Source organism: Hibiscus syriacus, unplaced genomic scaffold (genome assembly GCF_006381635.1).
Source record: "Hibiscus syriacus cultivar Baekdansim isolate YM2019G1 unplaced genomic scaffold, ASM638163v2 tig00116951_pilon, whole genome shotgun sequence".
NCBI lineage: Eukaryota > Viridiplantae > Streptophyta > Magnoliopsida > Malvales > Malvaceae > Hibiscus > Hibiscus syriacus.
Window position 1 is genome coordinate 5,535,520 of NW_024063482.1, and position 19,707 is coordinate 5,555,226.

Below are 19,707 nucleotides of genomic sequence, written 5' to 3' on the forward strand. Positions count from 1 at the left end.
TTATTGTTTAAATCTCATATAAGCTTTCCTTAAGCTTATTTAATACCCAAAGAATCAAAACTAAGCTTAAAACTCAAGAATTAACCAACTGAAATTAAACTTACCTTTGCCTTGCTCTCCCACGTATGAAGAAGAAGAAAGAAGAAGAGAACTCTGGATGTTTCTCAAATTTCCCACGTTTTTCACTCTTATAAAAGGGGGAAGAATATCTTTTAAAGGAAAAGACCATAATACCCTTAATTTCCTTTAATAATTACCAAATAACCTTCATTATATATTCAAATAATCATTGAATTATTTCATTCTTCTACTTTAGTCATCAAATTCTGAAACTTTACAATTTGGTCACTAACCCGGTATTGCGGATGTTACAAATCTCCCCTCCTTATAAGAAAATTCATCCTCGAATTTTCACTGCACATCTTAATAGGAACATATCTTCTAATGTTCTTATGTTGCTTCCCTGACTTATTCTTTCTTGTCATCATCAGAAACTTACTTTTCAATCCTTTAGTTTTCCAACTATCTTTTTCGTTTATACTTTCATCTCTATATCATAAATCCATCTATTTCTTCATAACTCTCTAATTACCTTATAACCATACCAAACTTGTATTTCGTCATCATTTGACCAAAACACAACTTTAAATCTTCTTCAATGTGATTAAACATACTTTAAGGAGTCAAACAATATTTTCACATCACCTTGCACACTTGTCTTATTTCTATATCAAAATCGTCATCTGTACTTCCATATTATCGTATCTGATTCCTTTAAATCAATCCCTTTCATTTCTTTATTCCTTATTCCTTATTCCTTATACATAAATCATATATTTCCTTTCATGTCCACATACTCTTGTCTTATCACTTATACTCATCTTTATGTACTAATCTTCATTGCATCCTCATTACTCTGATAACTCATTTCTTATACATAACTTCATTCTTTATCATTTATTATACTTGTATTTTCCTTCCTGAAGGTTCCATGCAAATACTTATCTCTGTTTCTACATTATAGCTATCTGCTCAGAATATACAACTATATTCAAATTCACATCATAATCAATTAACTCCACTATATCTTTCCTCCAATCTTATAACTCTAGCACCTTTACTCTGACAGCTAGATAATAACTTTTGTTCAATCTAGGGCACAAGCCCTATTATACCAATCATATACATCCTTTCCAATCTAGATTATCTCAAAATTCGCTTACTCAACTTATCAATTTCACCTCTATTCTCATACATCCTGAAATTTCTTTTGCTCAAACTCAACATTCTGACTTCCTGTGTCCTATAATCTGATCATCGATATACACATTCTCAAACACTTCTTATCAATCCTCAGCTTTACTTAAATATACAATTCTTACTTCCTTTTCCTTTACTATACCACATTACTATGATCCAAATATGCAACTATATCCAGATCCATTGCAGATCTGGTTATCATATCCTGACAATATCTTATAATCTTATAATTCCAGTACATTTTTATCACATACTCTAGTTAGCCAATGCTAACTCTTTTCATCTTAACTGCAAACCCTTATCATAAACATACTCTTGTTTATGCGCAATACTATCACTTCGTTTCAAACTCATAAGCTCTGACTTTATACATCTTATACACTTTTCACTGATGCACTTATCCTTGAGTTCTTCTATACGTACTCATCACGTCCTTAGATCTTTTTAACATTATTATGGTGACACCTGTTCACCATATTCTATCTTATCCACATAATAACAAAACTACTCTATATCGTGTTTCCGATTCCAAACGATGAAAACTTTCTATCACTATTCAGATATGATTTCAGCTTTCTGAAATCAACTTTTGATCTTACTAGGCATTTCCTGAGGTGTCCGCTCTTCATCCTGCCTGGCCAAGGAAGGTGAATAGCTATCACAATCAGGAATATCACCTTTCACTTACTTCGAAATTATCACGATCGGATTTCTACTGTATTAAACTATTCTTAATCTATTAGCGAGACAACATATTCCTTAAACTATCAGATCAGAAATTTTTCAATCTATGTTGGCATGTACATCTTTTATGACACTTTGGACTTCGGTTTATGCCGAGAATCGGCTAAACCATGGCTCTGATACCATTAAATGTAACACCCTTAACCCGTATCCGATCCGGATACGAGTCCAAAGTGTCACATTGACTTTTCAAACATTTATTCGTATAAAATAGTGAGTAATTTAAAAACTTTGATAACATTTAACTTATTCAAAACGTTTACAAAATATATATCAGAGTTCATACAATTTATGTCTTTAGACTACATGCCAACTACACTCTATATACAGTACCTATATTTTCTAATCTGATATTTGGTAAGGAAAACTGACCTGTCTTGCTCCGCATTACTCTTTACTCTTCTCGAAACCTACGTGTGAATCAATCACACGCTAAGTCGAAGACTTAGTGAGGCATAAAGAAAACACATCTAATGGAATTCATACCCACTAATCATGCATGACTGTTTTATGCTATCAATTCTACAACTCATTTACATATACATCAACATATATTTGTGCATATTATGTAACAGATACCATTACCCCTATCACAGATATATCATGTCATGCACACATCATATCACAAATCATATACATATATCACATACATTGTTCTCATATCACCAATATCCATACCTGTAAGCATATTGCTTTAACATTCATGAATTTGTATTAATGAGTTTATTGGCCCATGATATCATATTGAGAACCTAAGGTATCTGAGTATTGTGAGGTTATGCACTATCCTGTCACCACAGCTCGTATAAATGTACCGAAGTGCCGCGTAGAATTGCACCGTAGTGCCATATAATGATGTCCATAAGGACCACATAGAATTCCTTAAGAATCATATACATATGCTAGGGATCATATATGTGTCTCACCAGACTTCACACATGTTCCAAAGAATATATATATATCCCGAAGGACCGCGTAGAATATTGTCCCGAAGGACCGCGTAGAATATTGTCCCGAAGGACCGCGTAGACCCTCTACTCTTGGCATGCCAACTATACCCCTAGCTCTCAAGACACATAACATGGGCATTTTCTTTTATACTTATCATTTCACATAACACATAGTTCAATTACTCATAGAACATTTTCATATGAGTCACATTTACATGTCACATAGCTTATATACTTTCTCACGTAGTTACATAGATCCATATCATATAACATATTTCACAAAGTGCACATAATCACACATATCATATCATATAGCTTAGATCATTTCTCAGATATTCATACATACATATGTTCTTCATATATAGAACACTAGATATCAATTTTCAGAGTTCTTATATTATGACATATATCATATATAATAACGGATATCATATTATCTACCTTATGCTATATTTCTTTGTATTCCCTTAGATTATAAATTATGCTGTATTTCTAAACATATGTCATTTAATAGTATTTTTATTTAGGTACTAATTTAATCTCTTTACTTAATTCAATTTCATATATTCATTATAATCTTTTCATATAGCTCCATTATACTAATTCTCATAATAAATCATACCACTAGGTACTTGTCCAACTCATGTTTCCATTATGCATATACTGTTACCCATGTTTACCTAGTTCATATCACTTCTTATAAACTCACTTCCATCATATTTCCTATTATTACATATTTTATCTCATAACCATGTATCCACATAGTCTTATATTTCATTATCATATTACATATATTTGTTCTCCTATGACTCTTAATAAACATCTATTTCTATTTCCCTACATCTCTCGACTTATCTTCTATATTCCTATAATTTCATAACTTATTTTATATCATTTTCCCCTTTTTATTCAAATAAACCATCTATTTATTTAGTTCAATTTCTCATGACTTCCACAATACTCTTTAATAAAACTTTGTAGCTCTTCACTATAATACATAAACCATAGTTTCCTTTAATTTATCAATCTTCCCTATATTACTTATGTATCCTTATTTATGCCCTCGAATTCATACTATTCTTGGAGTCTCCTAACATTTCTCGTATAATCACTTATACCATATCCTATAACTTATACTTGATTATCTTATTCTCTCATGTTCATTTCATTTCTTATGACTCTATCATATAATTTATCTCATGTTCTTCTATTATTACATATTAAAGTCTTACATACATCATATAGCATATACAAAGCATATCATTATCTTTAGTCATTCATACATACAATCAATGTAATACAGATAACCACATATAATTATAACCACACATAATCATGTCCATGACTTCATGCATATTACTCTAGGAAATAGACTCATCGCAAGTCTTATTTCCATTAAACACTACATATCACTAGTATGCACTCACCTTGCCTCACTAGTCCATTCCAATCTTATCTTCCCTTGATCGATCTTACTTGCCAAATGTTCCGGAATTGCTTTACGCGCAGAATCTACATAAATGTACATTTTGAGGCAATTAATAGATACCTACACCTTTTAATTGGATACTAGCAACTTAAATGAACTTATTAAACCAATATTCACATTTTTCCTTTAGGGGGAATCGGTTCCTTACTGAGGGGGTATCGATTCCCTCATGACATTATGGAAATTTTTGTTCGTTTGAAGGGGTATCGGTTCCCCTTGAATGGGTACCGATTCCCCTTGCCCAGAAATCATATTTTTAACTCGAAAATTACTTCATTTCCTCTCAAACACTTCATATCTCATCCCCTTTTCATTCGTAACTCTAGTACACATACTTAAACCAATCTATATTCATTTATTTCATCTTAAACCTTAAAATCCTATCTTCCATATGAGATTCAAGAATCATACCAAATTTTCAATGTGTTCTAATTCCAATTCTAACACTTCATACTTCTTAATTAGATTGATGACAAGTCAAATTCATCCATAAAACTTCAACAACCATACCATATCAAAATTTCATCTTAAAACTCATATTGCAAATTCCTTCATAATTCCTTTATCTTATTGTTTAAATCCCATATAAGCTTTCCTTAAGCTTATTTAATACCCAAAGAATCAAAACTAAGCTTAAAACTCAAGAATTAACCAACTGAAATTAAACTTACCTTTGCCTTGCTCTCCCACGTATGAAGAAGAATAAAGAAGAAGAGAACTCTGGATGTTTTTCAAATTTCCCACGTTTTTCACTCTTATAAAAGGGGGAAGAATATCTTTTAAAGGAAAAGACCATAATACCCTTAATTTCCTTTAATAATTACCAAATAACCTTCATTATATTCAAATAATCATTGAATTATTTCATTCTTCTACTTTAGTCATCAAATTCTGAAACTTTACAATTTGGTCACTAACCCGGTATTGCGGATGTTACAGGCCACCTGATTAATTAAACGTATAATTACAATAAATTATACGTCATTTATGCATCTGATACCGAATCAAGAAAATTCGATCCGAAAAAAATCATCATAGTGAGTAAATTACGTACGGAATAATTGAACATGGCACGCTTAACAGCTCTCTGTCCAGTGTGAAGCTTGAATTCTTGTGGCCTTGTATTTTCCTTGGCTGGAGGCTTTGGTGCAACCTATTCATACAAATTTACCTTATTTTATTTCTAAACCCAAAGATCAGTGCAAACTAATATATGGATAAGATAAATAAGTTAATTACTTTGGAAGTTTTGTCTTTCAGCTGATCTTTTGTCTGCCAGAAAAAAATCAGAAACAATACACACTCGAGATAAACAACGTTTATTCATTGAACTCATTGAGTGGACTCAGTGGTAAAAGACATTAAATGAGAATAAGTAAAGTGGAGGTATCGAAAGGCATGAAATGAAATGAAGAAGATGACCTTTAATGCAGATTTGGGGTTTGATCTCTCCATGTTGGGTTAGCTTCCTTGAAGCAAATATGCATCAAGAGAAGAGCGGAAGTGGAATTTAAAGTGATGGTGGGGAGGAACAAAGAATCAATGTTTGGAGATTTGTAACTATCTTCTAGTGCTTTATCTGTTGCAACATTTTTCCACCAAACTTTCTGATTAAATCTCCCTCTCATCCACACGCATTTGATTGCCATTCTCCACTAAACTCCTTTCCCCTTTTCTCCATTAATTAATGCAATCTCTAACTTCAAATCGGATATTGATTTGGTCTTTGATTAAGTGATTAATTTAAGTGCTTAACCCACTAATTAAGAATCTTTTAAATGTTTGTCACATTGAGTTATTTGCTTGGTGATTAGATAGATATGATTTCAGCAATTTAATTAGGTGATTAACCCCATCTATGCTAACGATTACTTGAGAAATGTGCGTTGTTTACTTTTCTTTTTTGAGAAGAAAAATGAGAGCCTATGGTCCAACATTATCCAGCCATCTCAAAACAAGGAATCCAAGGTGTTGAAGAGTCTCACATGTAGCTGACTTAAACTTTACTACTGCCTTCATTGAAACACAATACGTGAATAAGGATTATAGTTTTCGAGATTCGAATTTCGAACTTACTGAATATTATCTCTTTAGGGGAAAAATTCACATAAACATACTTCAATACATTAAAAGAGTGGTTGACTCTCTATAGGAGTTGTGATTTCAATAAAAGCATTCGATATCATATGGGTGAAGATTAAATTCTAAAATATTGAAATCAAAGTAGAATTTGTTCCTTTCATTAATCAATACGTTTATAATATAGGAGGATCAAAAGCACAATTTCTACAATTCAAGATATTAAGGCCTCTGATATCCTGATATTATCCTTTAAATATTTGATCTTAATTCCGTCCCTAATAAAAAAGAGAGGGTGATAATAGGAAGGAACTCGGGTGAGTTAAGCAACTCGGTACTCTAATTCAAGTATCTATCAGACAATAGTGATGCTTTCTGGGTCTGGTCACCCTTCTTACATAAAAATAACAAACTGAGTTTTGAAATAAAAGGGAAAAGAAAAGGTAAAAAAGGGCGACCGAACAGAAGGTTGTTAGGAGGACAGTTTTCAAGCATTTGTAATATCTTGTTGAGGCCGTTCTGTAAGCAGCAGTGGCAGTACATGAAAAAGCTCAAACTAATAAAGTTAGCATAGAGAAGGATTTGGTCACATCACAAGTTAAGACGAACGTCAAACAGTTTAGTTAGGTGCTGAATCGAAAATCAACCCAACTAAATTGCTTTTCTTTACATTGAAGTTTTCCCCAACATCATTCTTTTATTTAATTTCTCCTCAAACATCACCTTCTAATTATAGATTTTATTCCTTTACAATCACAAATTAATAATAAAAAAAACTTAGTTATCCGTGTCTCTTGGGTAAAAGTTTGAAGTTAAAATATTGATATTATAAATGAAAAAACTTGAATTGAGAGTATTATATAGTAATAAATTTCTACAAGATTCAAGCTGAATAATTAATCAATAGATCAAATACTAATAATATATAAAAATTAATTAAAAACAACTTAATACATTTAAGTAATTTCTCATGTCGAGCAATTACATTTGGCCGTTTGATAAAATTATTCATCTCTGTCCCTTTGTATTTTTTTAGATTTCTAGATCCACCGGGAGCATTTCGTTTCCTTCCCTTAGAATTCTCGTAAATATTCTTAACTATTTGACAATAATAAAAGCTTAAACATCTTTACAGTCTATGGTGCTCGAAGAATCTGAGACCTTTAGTAATACCAAAATCATTATTTTGGAGTGCATAAATAATATTTTTTTTTATATTTCTGTCTACGTTTCTATTTATGTTATTTTCAACTTTGTTGTTTAATTGAGAAAGTATAATCCAAATAGGAATAGTCTTATAAAATATTGCAATTTAATTTGAACAAAATATCCATATGGGACACAGGAGATATTTGTAATATTTGCCTGCACAAATCCTTTTTTAATCACAACAATGGTGTTGACCAGTGGCTCACCAATGAAACTGCTTAACTTGTGGGAATTACTCATCTCGCCTACCCTTCACAAAACAATAGATTTAATATTTTATTATTTTTTACAAATATGATACATATAATCTTATAAAATAAATTAATAATATTTATATTTATCAGAAATTAACGGTTGAGATCGAATGTGTTTTAATCTAATGGCTGATATTCATTGGATAACACTATTAGAATTCTCCTCCTTCGCTGTTCAGTCAAACCCTTTCTTCAAATTCGTTTACCGGAGATAGAAAAGCAGAGAGCCAGAGATTTAGGTTTTCGATCTCAACGATGGCAGCAGCTCAAATTGATGTAGACACAGCAATGACCGACGATACGACGTCGAATTCCCTCGTACGGAACACTCGTTGCTGCTTCTGTTTCCCTTGCTTTAGCTACCGTCGTACTCCCTCCGTAGGTATAGCCTTTTGGCAGCGGATAAGCAGCACGTCGTCACAGGTTCAGCCAGGTACTGGATTTTGGATACGAAGCTTTACGGTATTCCAGAAGGTTCGGGAATGGTCCGAGATCGTCGCCGGTCCTCGGTGGAAGAATTTTATAAGGAGATTCAACCGGAATAAAAGCGGTAGCGGCGGTAGGCACGGACAATTCCGTTACGATCCTTTGAGTTACGCTTTGAATTTCGATGAAGGCCAGGGACAGATCGGTGATTCGGAAGACGTCGATAACGTGTACGGTGGGTTCCGGTCTTTCTCCGTCCGGTACGCTTCGGTTTCCCTCGGTTCGGAGAAAACGGCCTTGGCTTACCGGTCTCAAACCGAATGAATCATTTGAGCGTGAACCGGACTTTCTCTATTGATGACGTCATTATGGCTCGGCTTATTCGTTACTTTTTATTTATTTATTTGATTGCACTAGTGTAGGTTTTTATGAGGATGAGGTGTGCGTCTGTGCGAGATTGAGATAAGTACAAGATTTAGATTTTGTTTGTATTTGTTTCACTTTTGTCATTTTGTAAATATATTTTTTGTAATTATATTAAAAATCATTTAATATGATACATAAATAAAATTATATTGTAATAAATATAATTTCGAATAAAATTAATTATTATAATATATAAATAAATTGATTATAAAATATAATATAAAAATATTTGTTCTTTAAATTAAAATAACTCTTAAAACGATCCATATATATATATATATATCAGAAAGCTTAATCAATCAACTTTACCCGCACAATCAGTGTTTCCTTGACAAATTAATGGACTATAAATTATTTATTCAAAATTTTAATTTAACATCTATTTTTGTTAGATTTTATATTTTAATTTAATATTTATTATTATTAATATTTAAATTTTAACATCATGTGAATTAAATGGGTTTAAATACTAATTATGTTGCATTCATTCCATTATCAGCTTATATTTAATCGACCTTAGATATAATAATTGCTTTTGGATTCTTCATTTAATACAGCATAATTGATTTTCTCTCCAAATTCACAATGACATATATATATATATATATATATATATATATATATATATATATATATATATATATATATATCGAATCGAAACCATTTTAAAAGATAGAATTCCAAAACTTTGCAACAAAATATGGTAATTAATTCATATCATGTGAGACGCTTAATCATAGCATAATGCTGCAACATCAAAACCTTACAAGTCTTTTCTTTCAGAGACAATAGAAATGGAAAAGCACCTATAGTCCTCACTTTTGGTTAAATTTTCCATGACGGCTGATTTGGTCCGACAAAAGCACCAGTAAAGGGACGATGAGCCCAAATGTGAGATATGCCAGCATTCAATCCTCTGAAACAACATTTTCTATTTTTTTCCTGTTATAATAGTTTAACTTGCTTGGAAATCAAGGAAAAGATGCAATTTCTGCGACAGCAACTCGCGAGTTCCAAACGGAGGTTTGCCACTGGTGATCCAATCCTTCTGGAGAAGGCCTGCTTTGGCACTAGCCAGCATCTCATGGTGGAAAGCAGACACGATGCAGTAAATTGAAGTCCTTAAAACATCAGCCATGGCGTATGCTTTTGCATATAGTGGGTCATCTCTCCTTTTTCCGTCTCTAGCATCTCTTCTTCCGGCACTGAAAGTAGCCGATTTAGTGCCAAATGCTCCCATCAAATTATGAGATGGTTGCAAGCTTATATTTTTCCCCATCAATGTCTCAACAGCAAGCAAAGAAGCTATGAGCGTTGAGATGACAGCGGCATTGCTACCCGAGAGTTGAGCAACTCCGAATCTATCTTCTTTTCACGAGTGTGCAGTCAAGGAAGCAATTGCTCGAGCAGACCATGTGTATACCTGTAAAAAGGCAACAACAAATGTATTATTAAATTTGGCTTGTTCAGTACAATACAAATTAATTGATCTACATTGCTCAAAACCCCCATAGAAAAGCAAAAAATGAACCAAGTAGTCGATGAATATACATGAATTTTCATGCAAGAGAAAAACATCGGACATTACTAAAAAGGGTAAAATCCAACCTCAGATGAGCACGATTAGCCTCAAAAAGCAATGCTCCACTGCCTTCAATGTTCTCGATATGCAATAAGGTTATATATAGCAAGCGATGACAGAAACAAGAGAACCCACAACAAGAGCATTTAAGCAAATAAACCTACAAAAGAAAGTCATGTTGGAAAACATACATAGTTACCCAGAGATGGCAGTGAGTGTTGGATATGTATTGCACATAAGGTGAATAACTTGGAGATCAATTTACTATATTATATTACATAACATTATATAATTTATTTGCCCTTCCCTTTCCTTCTATTCAGCCATCAATCAAAGCTTTGTGTTACTCCTCTTTATAATCGTAAATGAACAAATTACACAAATAAACCAGCAATTAACTTCAAGTTACATGTTTGGACTCTATCATTGTGGTGTCCTACATGAAGAACACGCGGAATGGATGCATGCACGACTCTAGAATATGGTGCCATACCTGGAAGTCGTTCATTAGTTCAGAGCATTTGAATTCTGGCGGTCAGTTGATGACTGCAACTGGCCAGATATTGAGCATGTTCTATCATCTGAAGAACCTTCAAAGCCTTGGACCAACTTTGATGCAAGCTGATCCAAAGGTCTCAAGCATACAGCTGCAACTCTTTTGTAAGTCTCACCAGTTTCTTCAAAGAAGGCCGCTCGACGCCAGTAGTCAACATTATTCTCACAAACCATACAAAGATCAAGGTATGCAAGATATTTCAGAAAGGAAGCTGGAGAGGTCTCCTCTAGTGCAGCTAGGAGAGGCTCACTTGGATTCGTTTCTGCTGCTGCCGATCCTTTCGGTGGTGCAAATATGAACCTTTTTGTATGTAGCACCTATAATAGAACATGATTATAAGTGAAATGAAAGATTTATATTAAGAAACATCAGTAGCTGTGAAACATTAACCAAGAAGAAGATATCAGTTTAGCATTTTGAGCGCAGACAAGAGATTTGGTAAACTACAAATAGTTGATGAGCAATACAGCTATGAAGGTCGGGAAGATGGAATATAAAAGAGGAACTAGCTGCTTTGGAAGACGAGAAAGAAGAAGCAAGAATGGCTGTGTTTCTTAGGCAACAACTATGAGTACAGATGCTTAATTGACCGACATAATTAACAGTGCATGAATAGAATCTATTTAGAGATTTTATCCTCTTTCGAATCCGACACCTAAATCATGAGTTCTTCATTCACAAAGAAGCACTATAGGTCAAAGAGAATATGTCTAGGCATTAGAAAGGTGATTTACTTGGCCTAAAAGTGTAAGAAATAACAGTAATTTGAACCTTAATCACACAATGTGTAAGAAATGATAATAATTTTGATATGTTTCAAACCAACCTGATGCAAATGGTGAGTCAACTCCCAACAGAGAAACATAGAAAAGCCGGCAGCGTACGAGATTATATGTTGAGAAAAAAAGTTTCCGAGCTCGAGATCAGTGCCAAAACCGTGTGGCAGAAATACCAACAGCAGAGCTGAAAATAAATAAGCTGCAGCAGAAAGATTTAATGTTCTAGCAATGGCGGAATGGATCCCCATCTTGAAGATAAAGAAAAGGAGACGCTGTCGACAGAGAGCAAAAAAAAACAAGTCATAAAACAGAAAAGAAACAATTTAGAACAATAAACACTAACAACATCAATTCACCTGAATAATGGGGAACTGCAATACCCATCGCAGCTTATAAATATAAAAAGCAACAAAGAATAACCCCGAAACAAAACCCTTAAACCCCACTTTTCCATTGACCCACAAAGGGACACCGCCGAGAGAGAACCCGAAACAGCCGCCGCGGCCAGCAACACCGGCAAAATGCGTCTAAGTTTAGGCTGGGGAGATAAGACGGTCGAGAGGGACACCGAGAAGAGCAGCTGGGAGAGATGAAAGCTGAAAAAGGAGATGAAGATCGCGGTGAAGGAGCGCCAGTACACGATCGTTATCGCGAACGCCAAGTAAATCAAGCTACTTAGAATCGATTGCCATAGTAGGAACCCTACTAATCGATTCTTCGCTACCATGTCTGACTCCGCTGCTGTCCATGAACGCATACTGGTTTCCCCCCTTTCCAGTAAAAGGATTCAAACTTCCTGAAACTACTGCCACCAAAATAGACGTTTAGGTCAAATTTCAGCAAGAAGAAAAAGCACTCATCAAAGAGAAACAATAATATTTAAAGCAAACCTATAGTTATAATACGGAGATGATCGAATCAAGAGAAATTAAGAAAGAAAACAATGAAGCCCAAAAGTTCACAAAATATAAGAGAGAGAGAGAGAGAGAATATACAGAAATCAACAAGAGTCACTACTTACCCAATGTGTTGTTGAGGAGCAGAGTGGAAGAGGGTCAAAGCTGGCGACAATGTGAGATTAAGTGAGGAAAAGAGGGGCGGTGAGTGAGATATATGGAGGTGGCCACAAGCTGAAGGTGAGGGAGACAAAGAGAAAAGGGGAAGAAAATGAAAAGAAAAAGAAGAGAGAAAATGGAGTGAAAGCAGAGACGGGGAAGAAAATACAAGAAGGTAGCAATGTGTATGGGGGAAATATGGGAGGCGGCAGCTCATTTTAGTAATGAACAAATTGATTAAATTATTGAAATTTAACTAAAAAAAATTATTTCTAAAATCAACTAAACTAAATTGATTTTTTAGTCACTTAGATTAATTTAAGCACTTAATTTCCTTAAATAATCTAAGTTATTATAGTATACCAACTGATAGTAAGTAAATTGATTTTTTAATTAAACTATATATTAGAAAAATAAAAGTATCGTACTCAAATTAAATGTCTATACGCAGTTAATTAAATTAATATAACAATTAAATAGGATTATTTCATATTTGATAATTTAATTCTATATTTAATTAATTATTTGAAAATTTTAATTAAGTTTATATATATATATATATATATATATATTAAAAGGCAGTCACCTTGTTATAAATCTTTCCTAACCTACATAAAGAAAAAAAGAGTACCCCAAACAAGTGTGTAACGAAACAAAAGTACAAAACAGCAAATCAAAGAAACAGTCCCATGGCCAAAAGCACAACCGCAGCATATTGTTTACATCGACAGCACACAACCATGGGAATGGATAAGCTAAAACAACTAAACCACAGCACTACGAAAAAGGTATTCAACATACAACTCAATACAAAACAACAAACATATTCCATCACCAACCGACACCCCCTGCACTTCCAACCCTGAATAAGGTATTGGGTGGAGTTTATTATATATTGAGTTTATATTTTAAATTTGATTGGATCGAGTTTTATAGGGGACTGGTTATTATCAATAATAAATAGACCTTTAAATGATAAATCTAAATATGTGTGAAAGTAAATAAATATATAATAAAACTAATTACATAATTTAAGATAAAAAATTATTTATTTCATTTCAATATTATGAATATCCGTAGAAAACAATCAATATTACTAATAGCAAAATTGATATATTTCAAAATCGAAAAGAAAATGATGTGACCCAAAGTTCTATGGCATTACAACAACGGAGAAATTATTATTGACTAATGCAGAAAGTAAAAAGAAGAGAACAAAACCATAGAACAATGGTTTTATTTTCCGATATGAAATGGATCCTCCCATTGCAAGATCGAAACATTCAACCTTTAGCCGGATAAGTCTTCGGGGCCATTGATTTCCTAGCCATAAAAAAAATTACACACGAATTAGCAAAAACAAAACCAATCCCGGTAATGGCAACAAGGAAAATATCATTATCTCATTCATCTTTGTCACGGACGGACATAAAATTAAATTTTTAAAAGAATGACTGTCCGATCATTTTTATTCGGTCAATTCCTACTTATCCAGGTGTCTTACCTTGTTTGCGAGTACGGCTCCATCAGGAATCTCCAACTTTACCCCCTCTTTTGCAGCAATTTTCACTTTCCCCTGTAAAAAATAATGAGTTAAGCGTGTCAAGCGGAAAAACTAGAAGCATACCATATGAACCTTTCGCATAAAGAGCAAAATTAGCACATCATCGTACGCTGAATGGTGTAAAATACCTTGAGAACAATATTAGCACCGAACCACACATCACCACTCACGCTAAGGCTGTCGAGATCAATTATGCTTGGGATTGACTTGAACCGGCTTAAGAAGTTGCTAACCTGTTGAGCAGATTAAAAAAAAATCAACGTGGAAACAACAGCATTGATATGAAAGTGCAATATCAACACGTTTAGTACTTACCTTCTTGAATTCAGGCCCCAATTCAATGGATGGGTTTTCAGGATTTGCTCTAGCACTATTACGGCTAACGTTGCCGTCGGCTAAGGTGTAAAGGTCGGACTGCAAAAGAAAACACCAGGATGCGTTAAGGAAGCTTGTGATTACTATCCAGGGTGCACTGTTAGAGGAAGAAGAAAATAACCTGGACAAGAAGCAAATCTGAAGTCGCCTTCACCGGAAGGAATCGTGATCGATGTACGTTGATACCAATAGCACGATCAAAGAACTTGTTTAATAGGGAAATAACACAATTAGACCATTTTTTTAACATTATAATGCATCATAACTGTAAACAGTGCATTTTATACCCTGATTGCTGCACCAGCTGCAGTTTCCAGTTGAAGAACTTTGACTCCATCGACCTCCTGCAGCCGATTTTATTATTTGGAAATCGGAATTCTACCAGAGGCAAGATGGTAAAGGGAAAAAAAAGATACAAACCTTTGGGTTTGGAATGATCTCCATCTTGAGAGCATCAGCTTCCACAAGCCTCTTTATTGCATTCAGGTTCACCCACCTGTAAATAAAATCATTAGCGCCAAACCAATAAGCAGTTGACATTATTTTAACGAAGGGGAACTTACAAATTGTTTGTATTGAAAATTTTGAATTTCTCTATGGACTTGAATTCATTGACCTGTTACAAAGAGAATAGTATCAGCCATACACCTGAAAAATATTTATCTTTTGACAGTGTTTTAGTGTATGACAGTGGTGCAGAACCAGTAGACAAAGAAAGATGGAAAACGGATAACTTACATGTGCATCAGGAACTTGTGCAATTTCAAGGAGCTGAATCACACAAATGAATAAAATTACGTCAGTTAATGTCTAATTTCATTATTTTCTCTTCCTTTCAAACGGGGAAGAGGAAACATTAGTTATAGTAGGAAACATTCGTTTTCTTTCTCGGTTGGTGATTCACCTTTAAGCACTAAAATAGGTTACTATCATGATCACCATTGAGCAGTAAATTCTTATGGTTAACTGCAATTAGTTCTTTTCTGCAGAAATAACTCCAGGTTTTTCATTATTCTAAAGATACGAAGATTAAAGTATAACTCGTACTTTTTAAATTTTGCAGTAGTGAAAACCAACAATAATTTCAATTGTTCTGAAATAGGAAAATCTAAAAAACAATTATTATTATTTTTTATTCTACAATAGAAAAATTTATTAACAAAGTTTTAGTATGAGGTGGTTTATGCATTTGTTTACCAAGCCAATAAGCCATTATAGTAAAAAAATGTGAAACAGTTATTATACTCCCACGTTCCTATATTTGGTGCTTAAAAGAAAGATAGGAACTTTATCTTTAAAACCTCGGATATACTTCTGTTACCACATGGAGAGAGGATTGAAAGACAAATTCTAAAAGCAAATAAGAGTTCATTTCATGCCTGAACTTTTCCTTCATAAGAAATAAGAGTACCACCCTTCACATCAGCTAAGGTTTGGGTGTCACCTACAAAAACAAAGTAATATAGCAATAACCACAAAGCTAGGAAACCAAATAGCACAGCTTATAGTTCTCTTCTTGTACCTCCATACAATATTCACTCTTGTTCTGGATCAAATGGTTCAAAATTTCTAGAACACCTGTCAAGGACTGACATTGCCAGGGGGAAAAACTCGAGAATACTCAACAGTAGCATCCAAGTTGTATGATAACTAAATACACAGGAAACCAAAATGAGGATACTCAAGTCAACAAGAGCACCCAGGTTGTTGAGTTGGCAACAAACACGTACTCCTTGCCCTGTAAGGAACAATGAAAACAAATAACTTAGCAGAAAAAACCTATGCATCAATTGTTTTGGAAAAAGATCACATTGCATTGCAGCCACAACCTCTGATAAGAAAGTATCAAGCTTGCCACTGTTCTTTAGAGATTGGAACACGTCACCATGACCAGGAGGATACCTTCATCAAGAAAAAATGCTCTAGTAAAGAGATTACCATCAAACAAGCAATTCAAAAGGAAAAAGAAAAGTCAATTGCTCCAATAATCCACAAAGCTAATGAATGCAAGAAGTGAAGATAACTAGAAGAACTGGGATAAGTAAATTTATTCATTATGAACCATTCAAGTGGGTGCAAATATGGAACATTATAGAAAATATGGATGCAACTTTGAGAATCAGTCTAATAACTTAATCCACCATTACAGCATACAGAATCCAGTGAAAACATTATCCTTCATTTTCAAAAACTCCGACTCTCTTCAACTATCTTGTGAATGTGTTAAACTAAGAAACATACCCCAAAAAACATTCATAGCTCAGTTTTGAAAACAACAAACACAATTAACGCTTTTCTTAGGAATGGGTTCTTGTTCACGAATACTGTAAGAAAATTCTGAAACTCTAAACATTAATGTCACATTAATTCCCCATACTTTCTTGAATTAAGACTAACCACTTTTCCTTTATGATACATCCATCCTTTTATAAGACCAATTCAAAGCTTCAAAATATTATAGTGGTTTTACATTCAGATCTTTAAATTTATATTCATCTTTAGCTGTAGTTTACCATTTAATATTGGCATGCATCCTAACCATAATGGAGTGACTAGATTAACCGAAAAGAAGCAAATAGAGCAAAAAAGTTTACCATCCATCCTTGCCCGGCTGGCCTTTGCAAGGGAAAGGAGTAAAATCTTCCGCAACCAGGCGAGGATATTGGCTCTATGCAAATACAAGAAACGAGGGGAGAAATCAGAGATAATAGAATACAAGTAATGGATCTCTGTTTTATGTTGTCGAGTCTAAATTGAATCTTGAGAAGGTGAAATTCAATATATCAACCTGATTAAAGATGTGAATTTTAACGTTTACATTGGCATACGTTTCGACAATCTGCATTGAACAAGAATTATATGAAAATTAGATCGAATGCTAATGAAAATAAAAATAAACCGGTTGAGGTTAAGAGAAAAAGTTATATAGATCCAGAAAGAAACCTTCATTGTGTCATCATGAGTATTGAATGAGTTCATCAGCACCAATGGAACACTACATCCGTATTTCGTATTAAGATTCTGTTCAAACCAAGGAAAAAGACAGTTTTTAAATGAGCTGCATCTTACAACATAAGACAGACACGAAAATCAACAACTTAAAAGCGAAGGAAAATTTATAACCAGAATCTGAGAAACAATTAGATCAAGAAATGTGAATCCACTGCGGACTTGAATGACAGATCTGTTTTCGGGGGGGACGGGAATCAAACAAAAGAACAATTAAATAATTGTTACTGAGCAATGCAAAACATAAAAATAATTACAAATGATGATTAGGAAGAAAAAGAGCATACTTAGGACCAGTGCATCCCATAGTTGTCCCCAAGCCACCATTAAGCTTTAGAACAACAAGTTTGTCCAATAGCTTCTTAGTTTCAGCTGGATCTGCATTTAGATTAACTTATTAGATCAAACAAAAGTCGATCTGCACATTCACTTTTTTGTTTGAATGGATTAAAATCAAATAAGAATAATCACCTTCAGGAACCGGAGCCAATGTGTCATAAGGAACAACGACTTCATCAGTCGGTGTTTGGATCTTACTCCAATCTACATGCTGTGCTTCTCCACTTTTTTTAACAATTCAATGGCCACTTTCAATATCGTAATTAAAAATCTAATAACGATCAAAGAAAACAGGAAAAAAGGCTTGAATTGAAACGGAGACATTACCTGAGATAGCGGGAGACGAGGTTGAGGAATCCGTTTTTCTCATTTTCACTGCGAAATCATCAAATAGCAGAATTATGATTATCAATATCAATATCATCGTTAATAACAAATTCTCCGAGAAAATGAATGAAAAGCACGGAAATGAATCAAAGAAACGTACCTGATTTGAGAAAGCGAAGGAAGGTGAGATTTGATGCGATCCAGTTTTTCCATTGGAAAACAACAGTGATGATAACAAGAACAATAACAAATACAATGAAATCGAGAGAGAAGGCAAAGTGTACAGAGTGTGGAGAGAAGAGGATGTGTGTGTGAGCTTTTAAACTAAAATTTCAACCAGCCTCCTGAAATTCGCATCTGTGGTTACCAAATTTTCAATATATAAATAATAGTATTTAGAATCATTCGTAGGAAGGAAGCAAGCATGACGGACAGCTTGGCACCTGACCCAATCGCAGTGATCGTGATGGCTCCGGTTAGTTATAAAAAGTCACGTTATGCCCTTGAACTTATTACTTTTTGTAATTTGGTTCCTGAATTTTTCCCATTTAGTCTCTGAACTTGTCAACTTTCTTAATTTGGTGTTGAATTTATATTTTTATTCAAAATGATATGATATTCTAAGATTGTAATTTCAATTCATGTTATAGTTGGTGTTATTATAAAGTTTACATATTATTTTCAAATATTTTCCCACAACAACTTAATTTATATATTATTTTTATGAAAAATACAATAAGTTCTTGCTTTGGCGAAATGGTTGATCATGGGTACATTTTACAAGAAGTCCTGGCTTGAATCCCTGCTTTCATATAAGAGTTTTTACATTTTTAGATTTTTCGAACCAATGAGATAATGTCACGTGTTACAATTTTATTGGTGGAAACTGATTCATTAAGAAAAAATCACGTCATCTACCATCAGACTACTGTCAGTCACCTTTGAATTAATAAAGAAAAAATTATTAAACCTAATGACCATTTATTAATTTACTTAGAATGATCATAAGTTAATTCGGATTCAATTTTTAATTTATTCAAATCCGACTTATAACATCTCTTTACTCATTATTCAATTTAGATTTAAGAAAGTTTCATTCGACTCTGACTCTATCTCCATCTTTACAAGACGGTTTGATTCTAATATATTCGCCCAAAATTGGGTTATAGACAGAGAAATGGCGATATTATATTCTTCTAGTCCAGCTAAACAAAGCAAACCATTGCATGCACTCATGTCAAGAAAATCACGAGTGGGTACCTCAGATTTGGCCCACTGTGTAAA

At 33.7% G+C, this 19,707-nt stretch overlaps 1 protein-coding gene, 1 long non-coding RNA gene and 2 pseudogenes across 2 annotated transcripts; 1 reads left to right on the forward strand and 3 right to left on the reverse strand.

Annotated features, from left to right (window-relative positions):
- Positions 1-5,495: 5,495 nt before the first annotated feature.
- On the reverse strand, positions 5,496-5,916 carry LOC120188850. Its single transcript, XR_005522448.1, has 3 exons — positions 5,866-5,916; positions 5,683-5,715; positions 5,496-5,596 (listed from the first exon to the last, which is right to left on the reverse strand). It is a non-coding gene; the product is annotated as an uncharacterized LOC120188850 (long non-coding RNA).
- Positions 5,917-8,133: 2,217 nt separating this feature from the next.
- Positions 8,134-8,852, forward strand: LOC120188832. Its single transcript, XM_039192221.1, has one exon. It carries the CDS (start codon positions 8,241-8,243, stop codon positions 8,733-8,735), a length of 495 nt encoding a protein of 164 aa, XP_039048152.1. The 5' UTR covers positions 8,134-8,240; the 3' UTR covers positions 8,736-8,852.
- A 659-nt stretch (positions 8,853-9,511) lies between these two features.
- LOC120188533 lies at positions 9,512-12,503 on the reverse strand (annotated as a pseudogene).
- A 1,535-nt stretch (positions 12,504-14,038) lies between these two features.
- Positions 14,039-18,729, reverse strand: LOC120188706 (annotated as a pseudogene).
- Between the last annotated feature and the right edge of the window lie 978 nt (positions 18,730-19,707).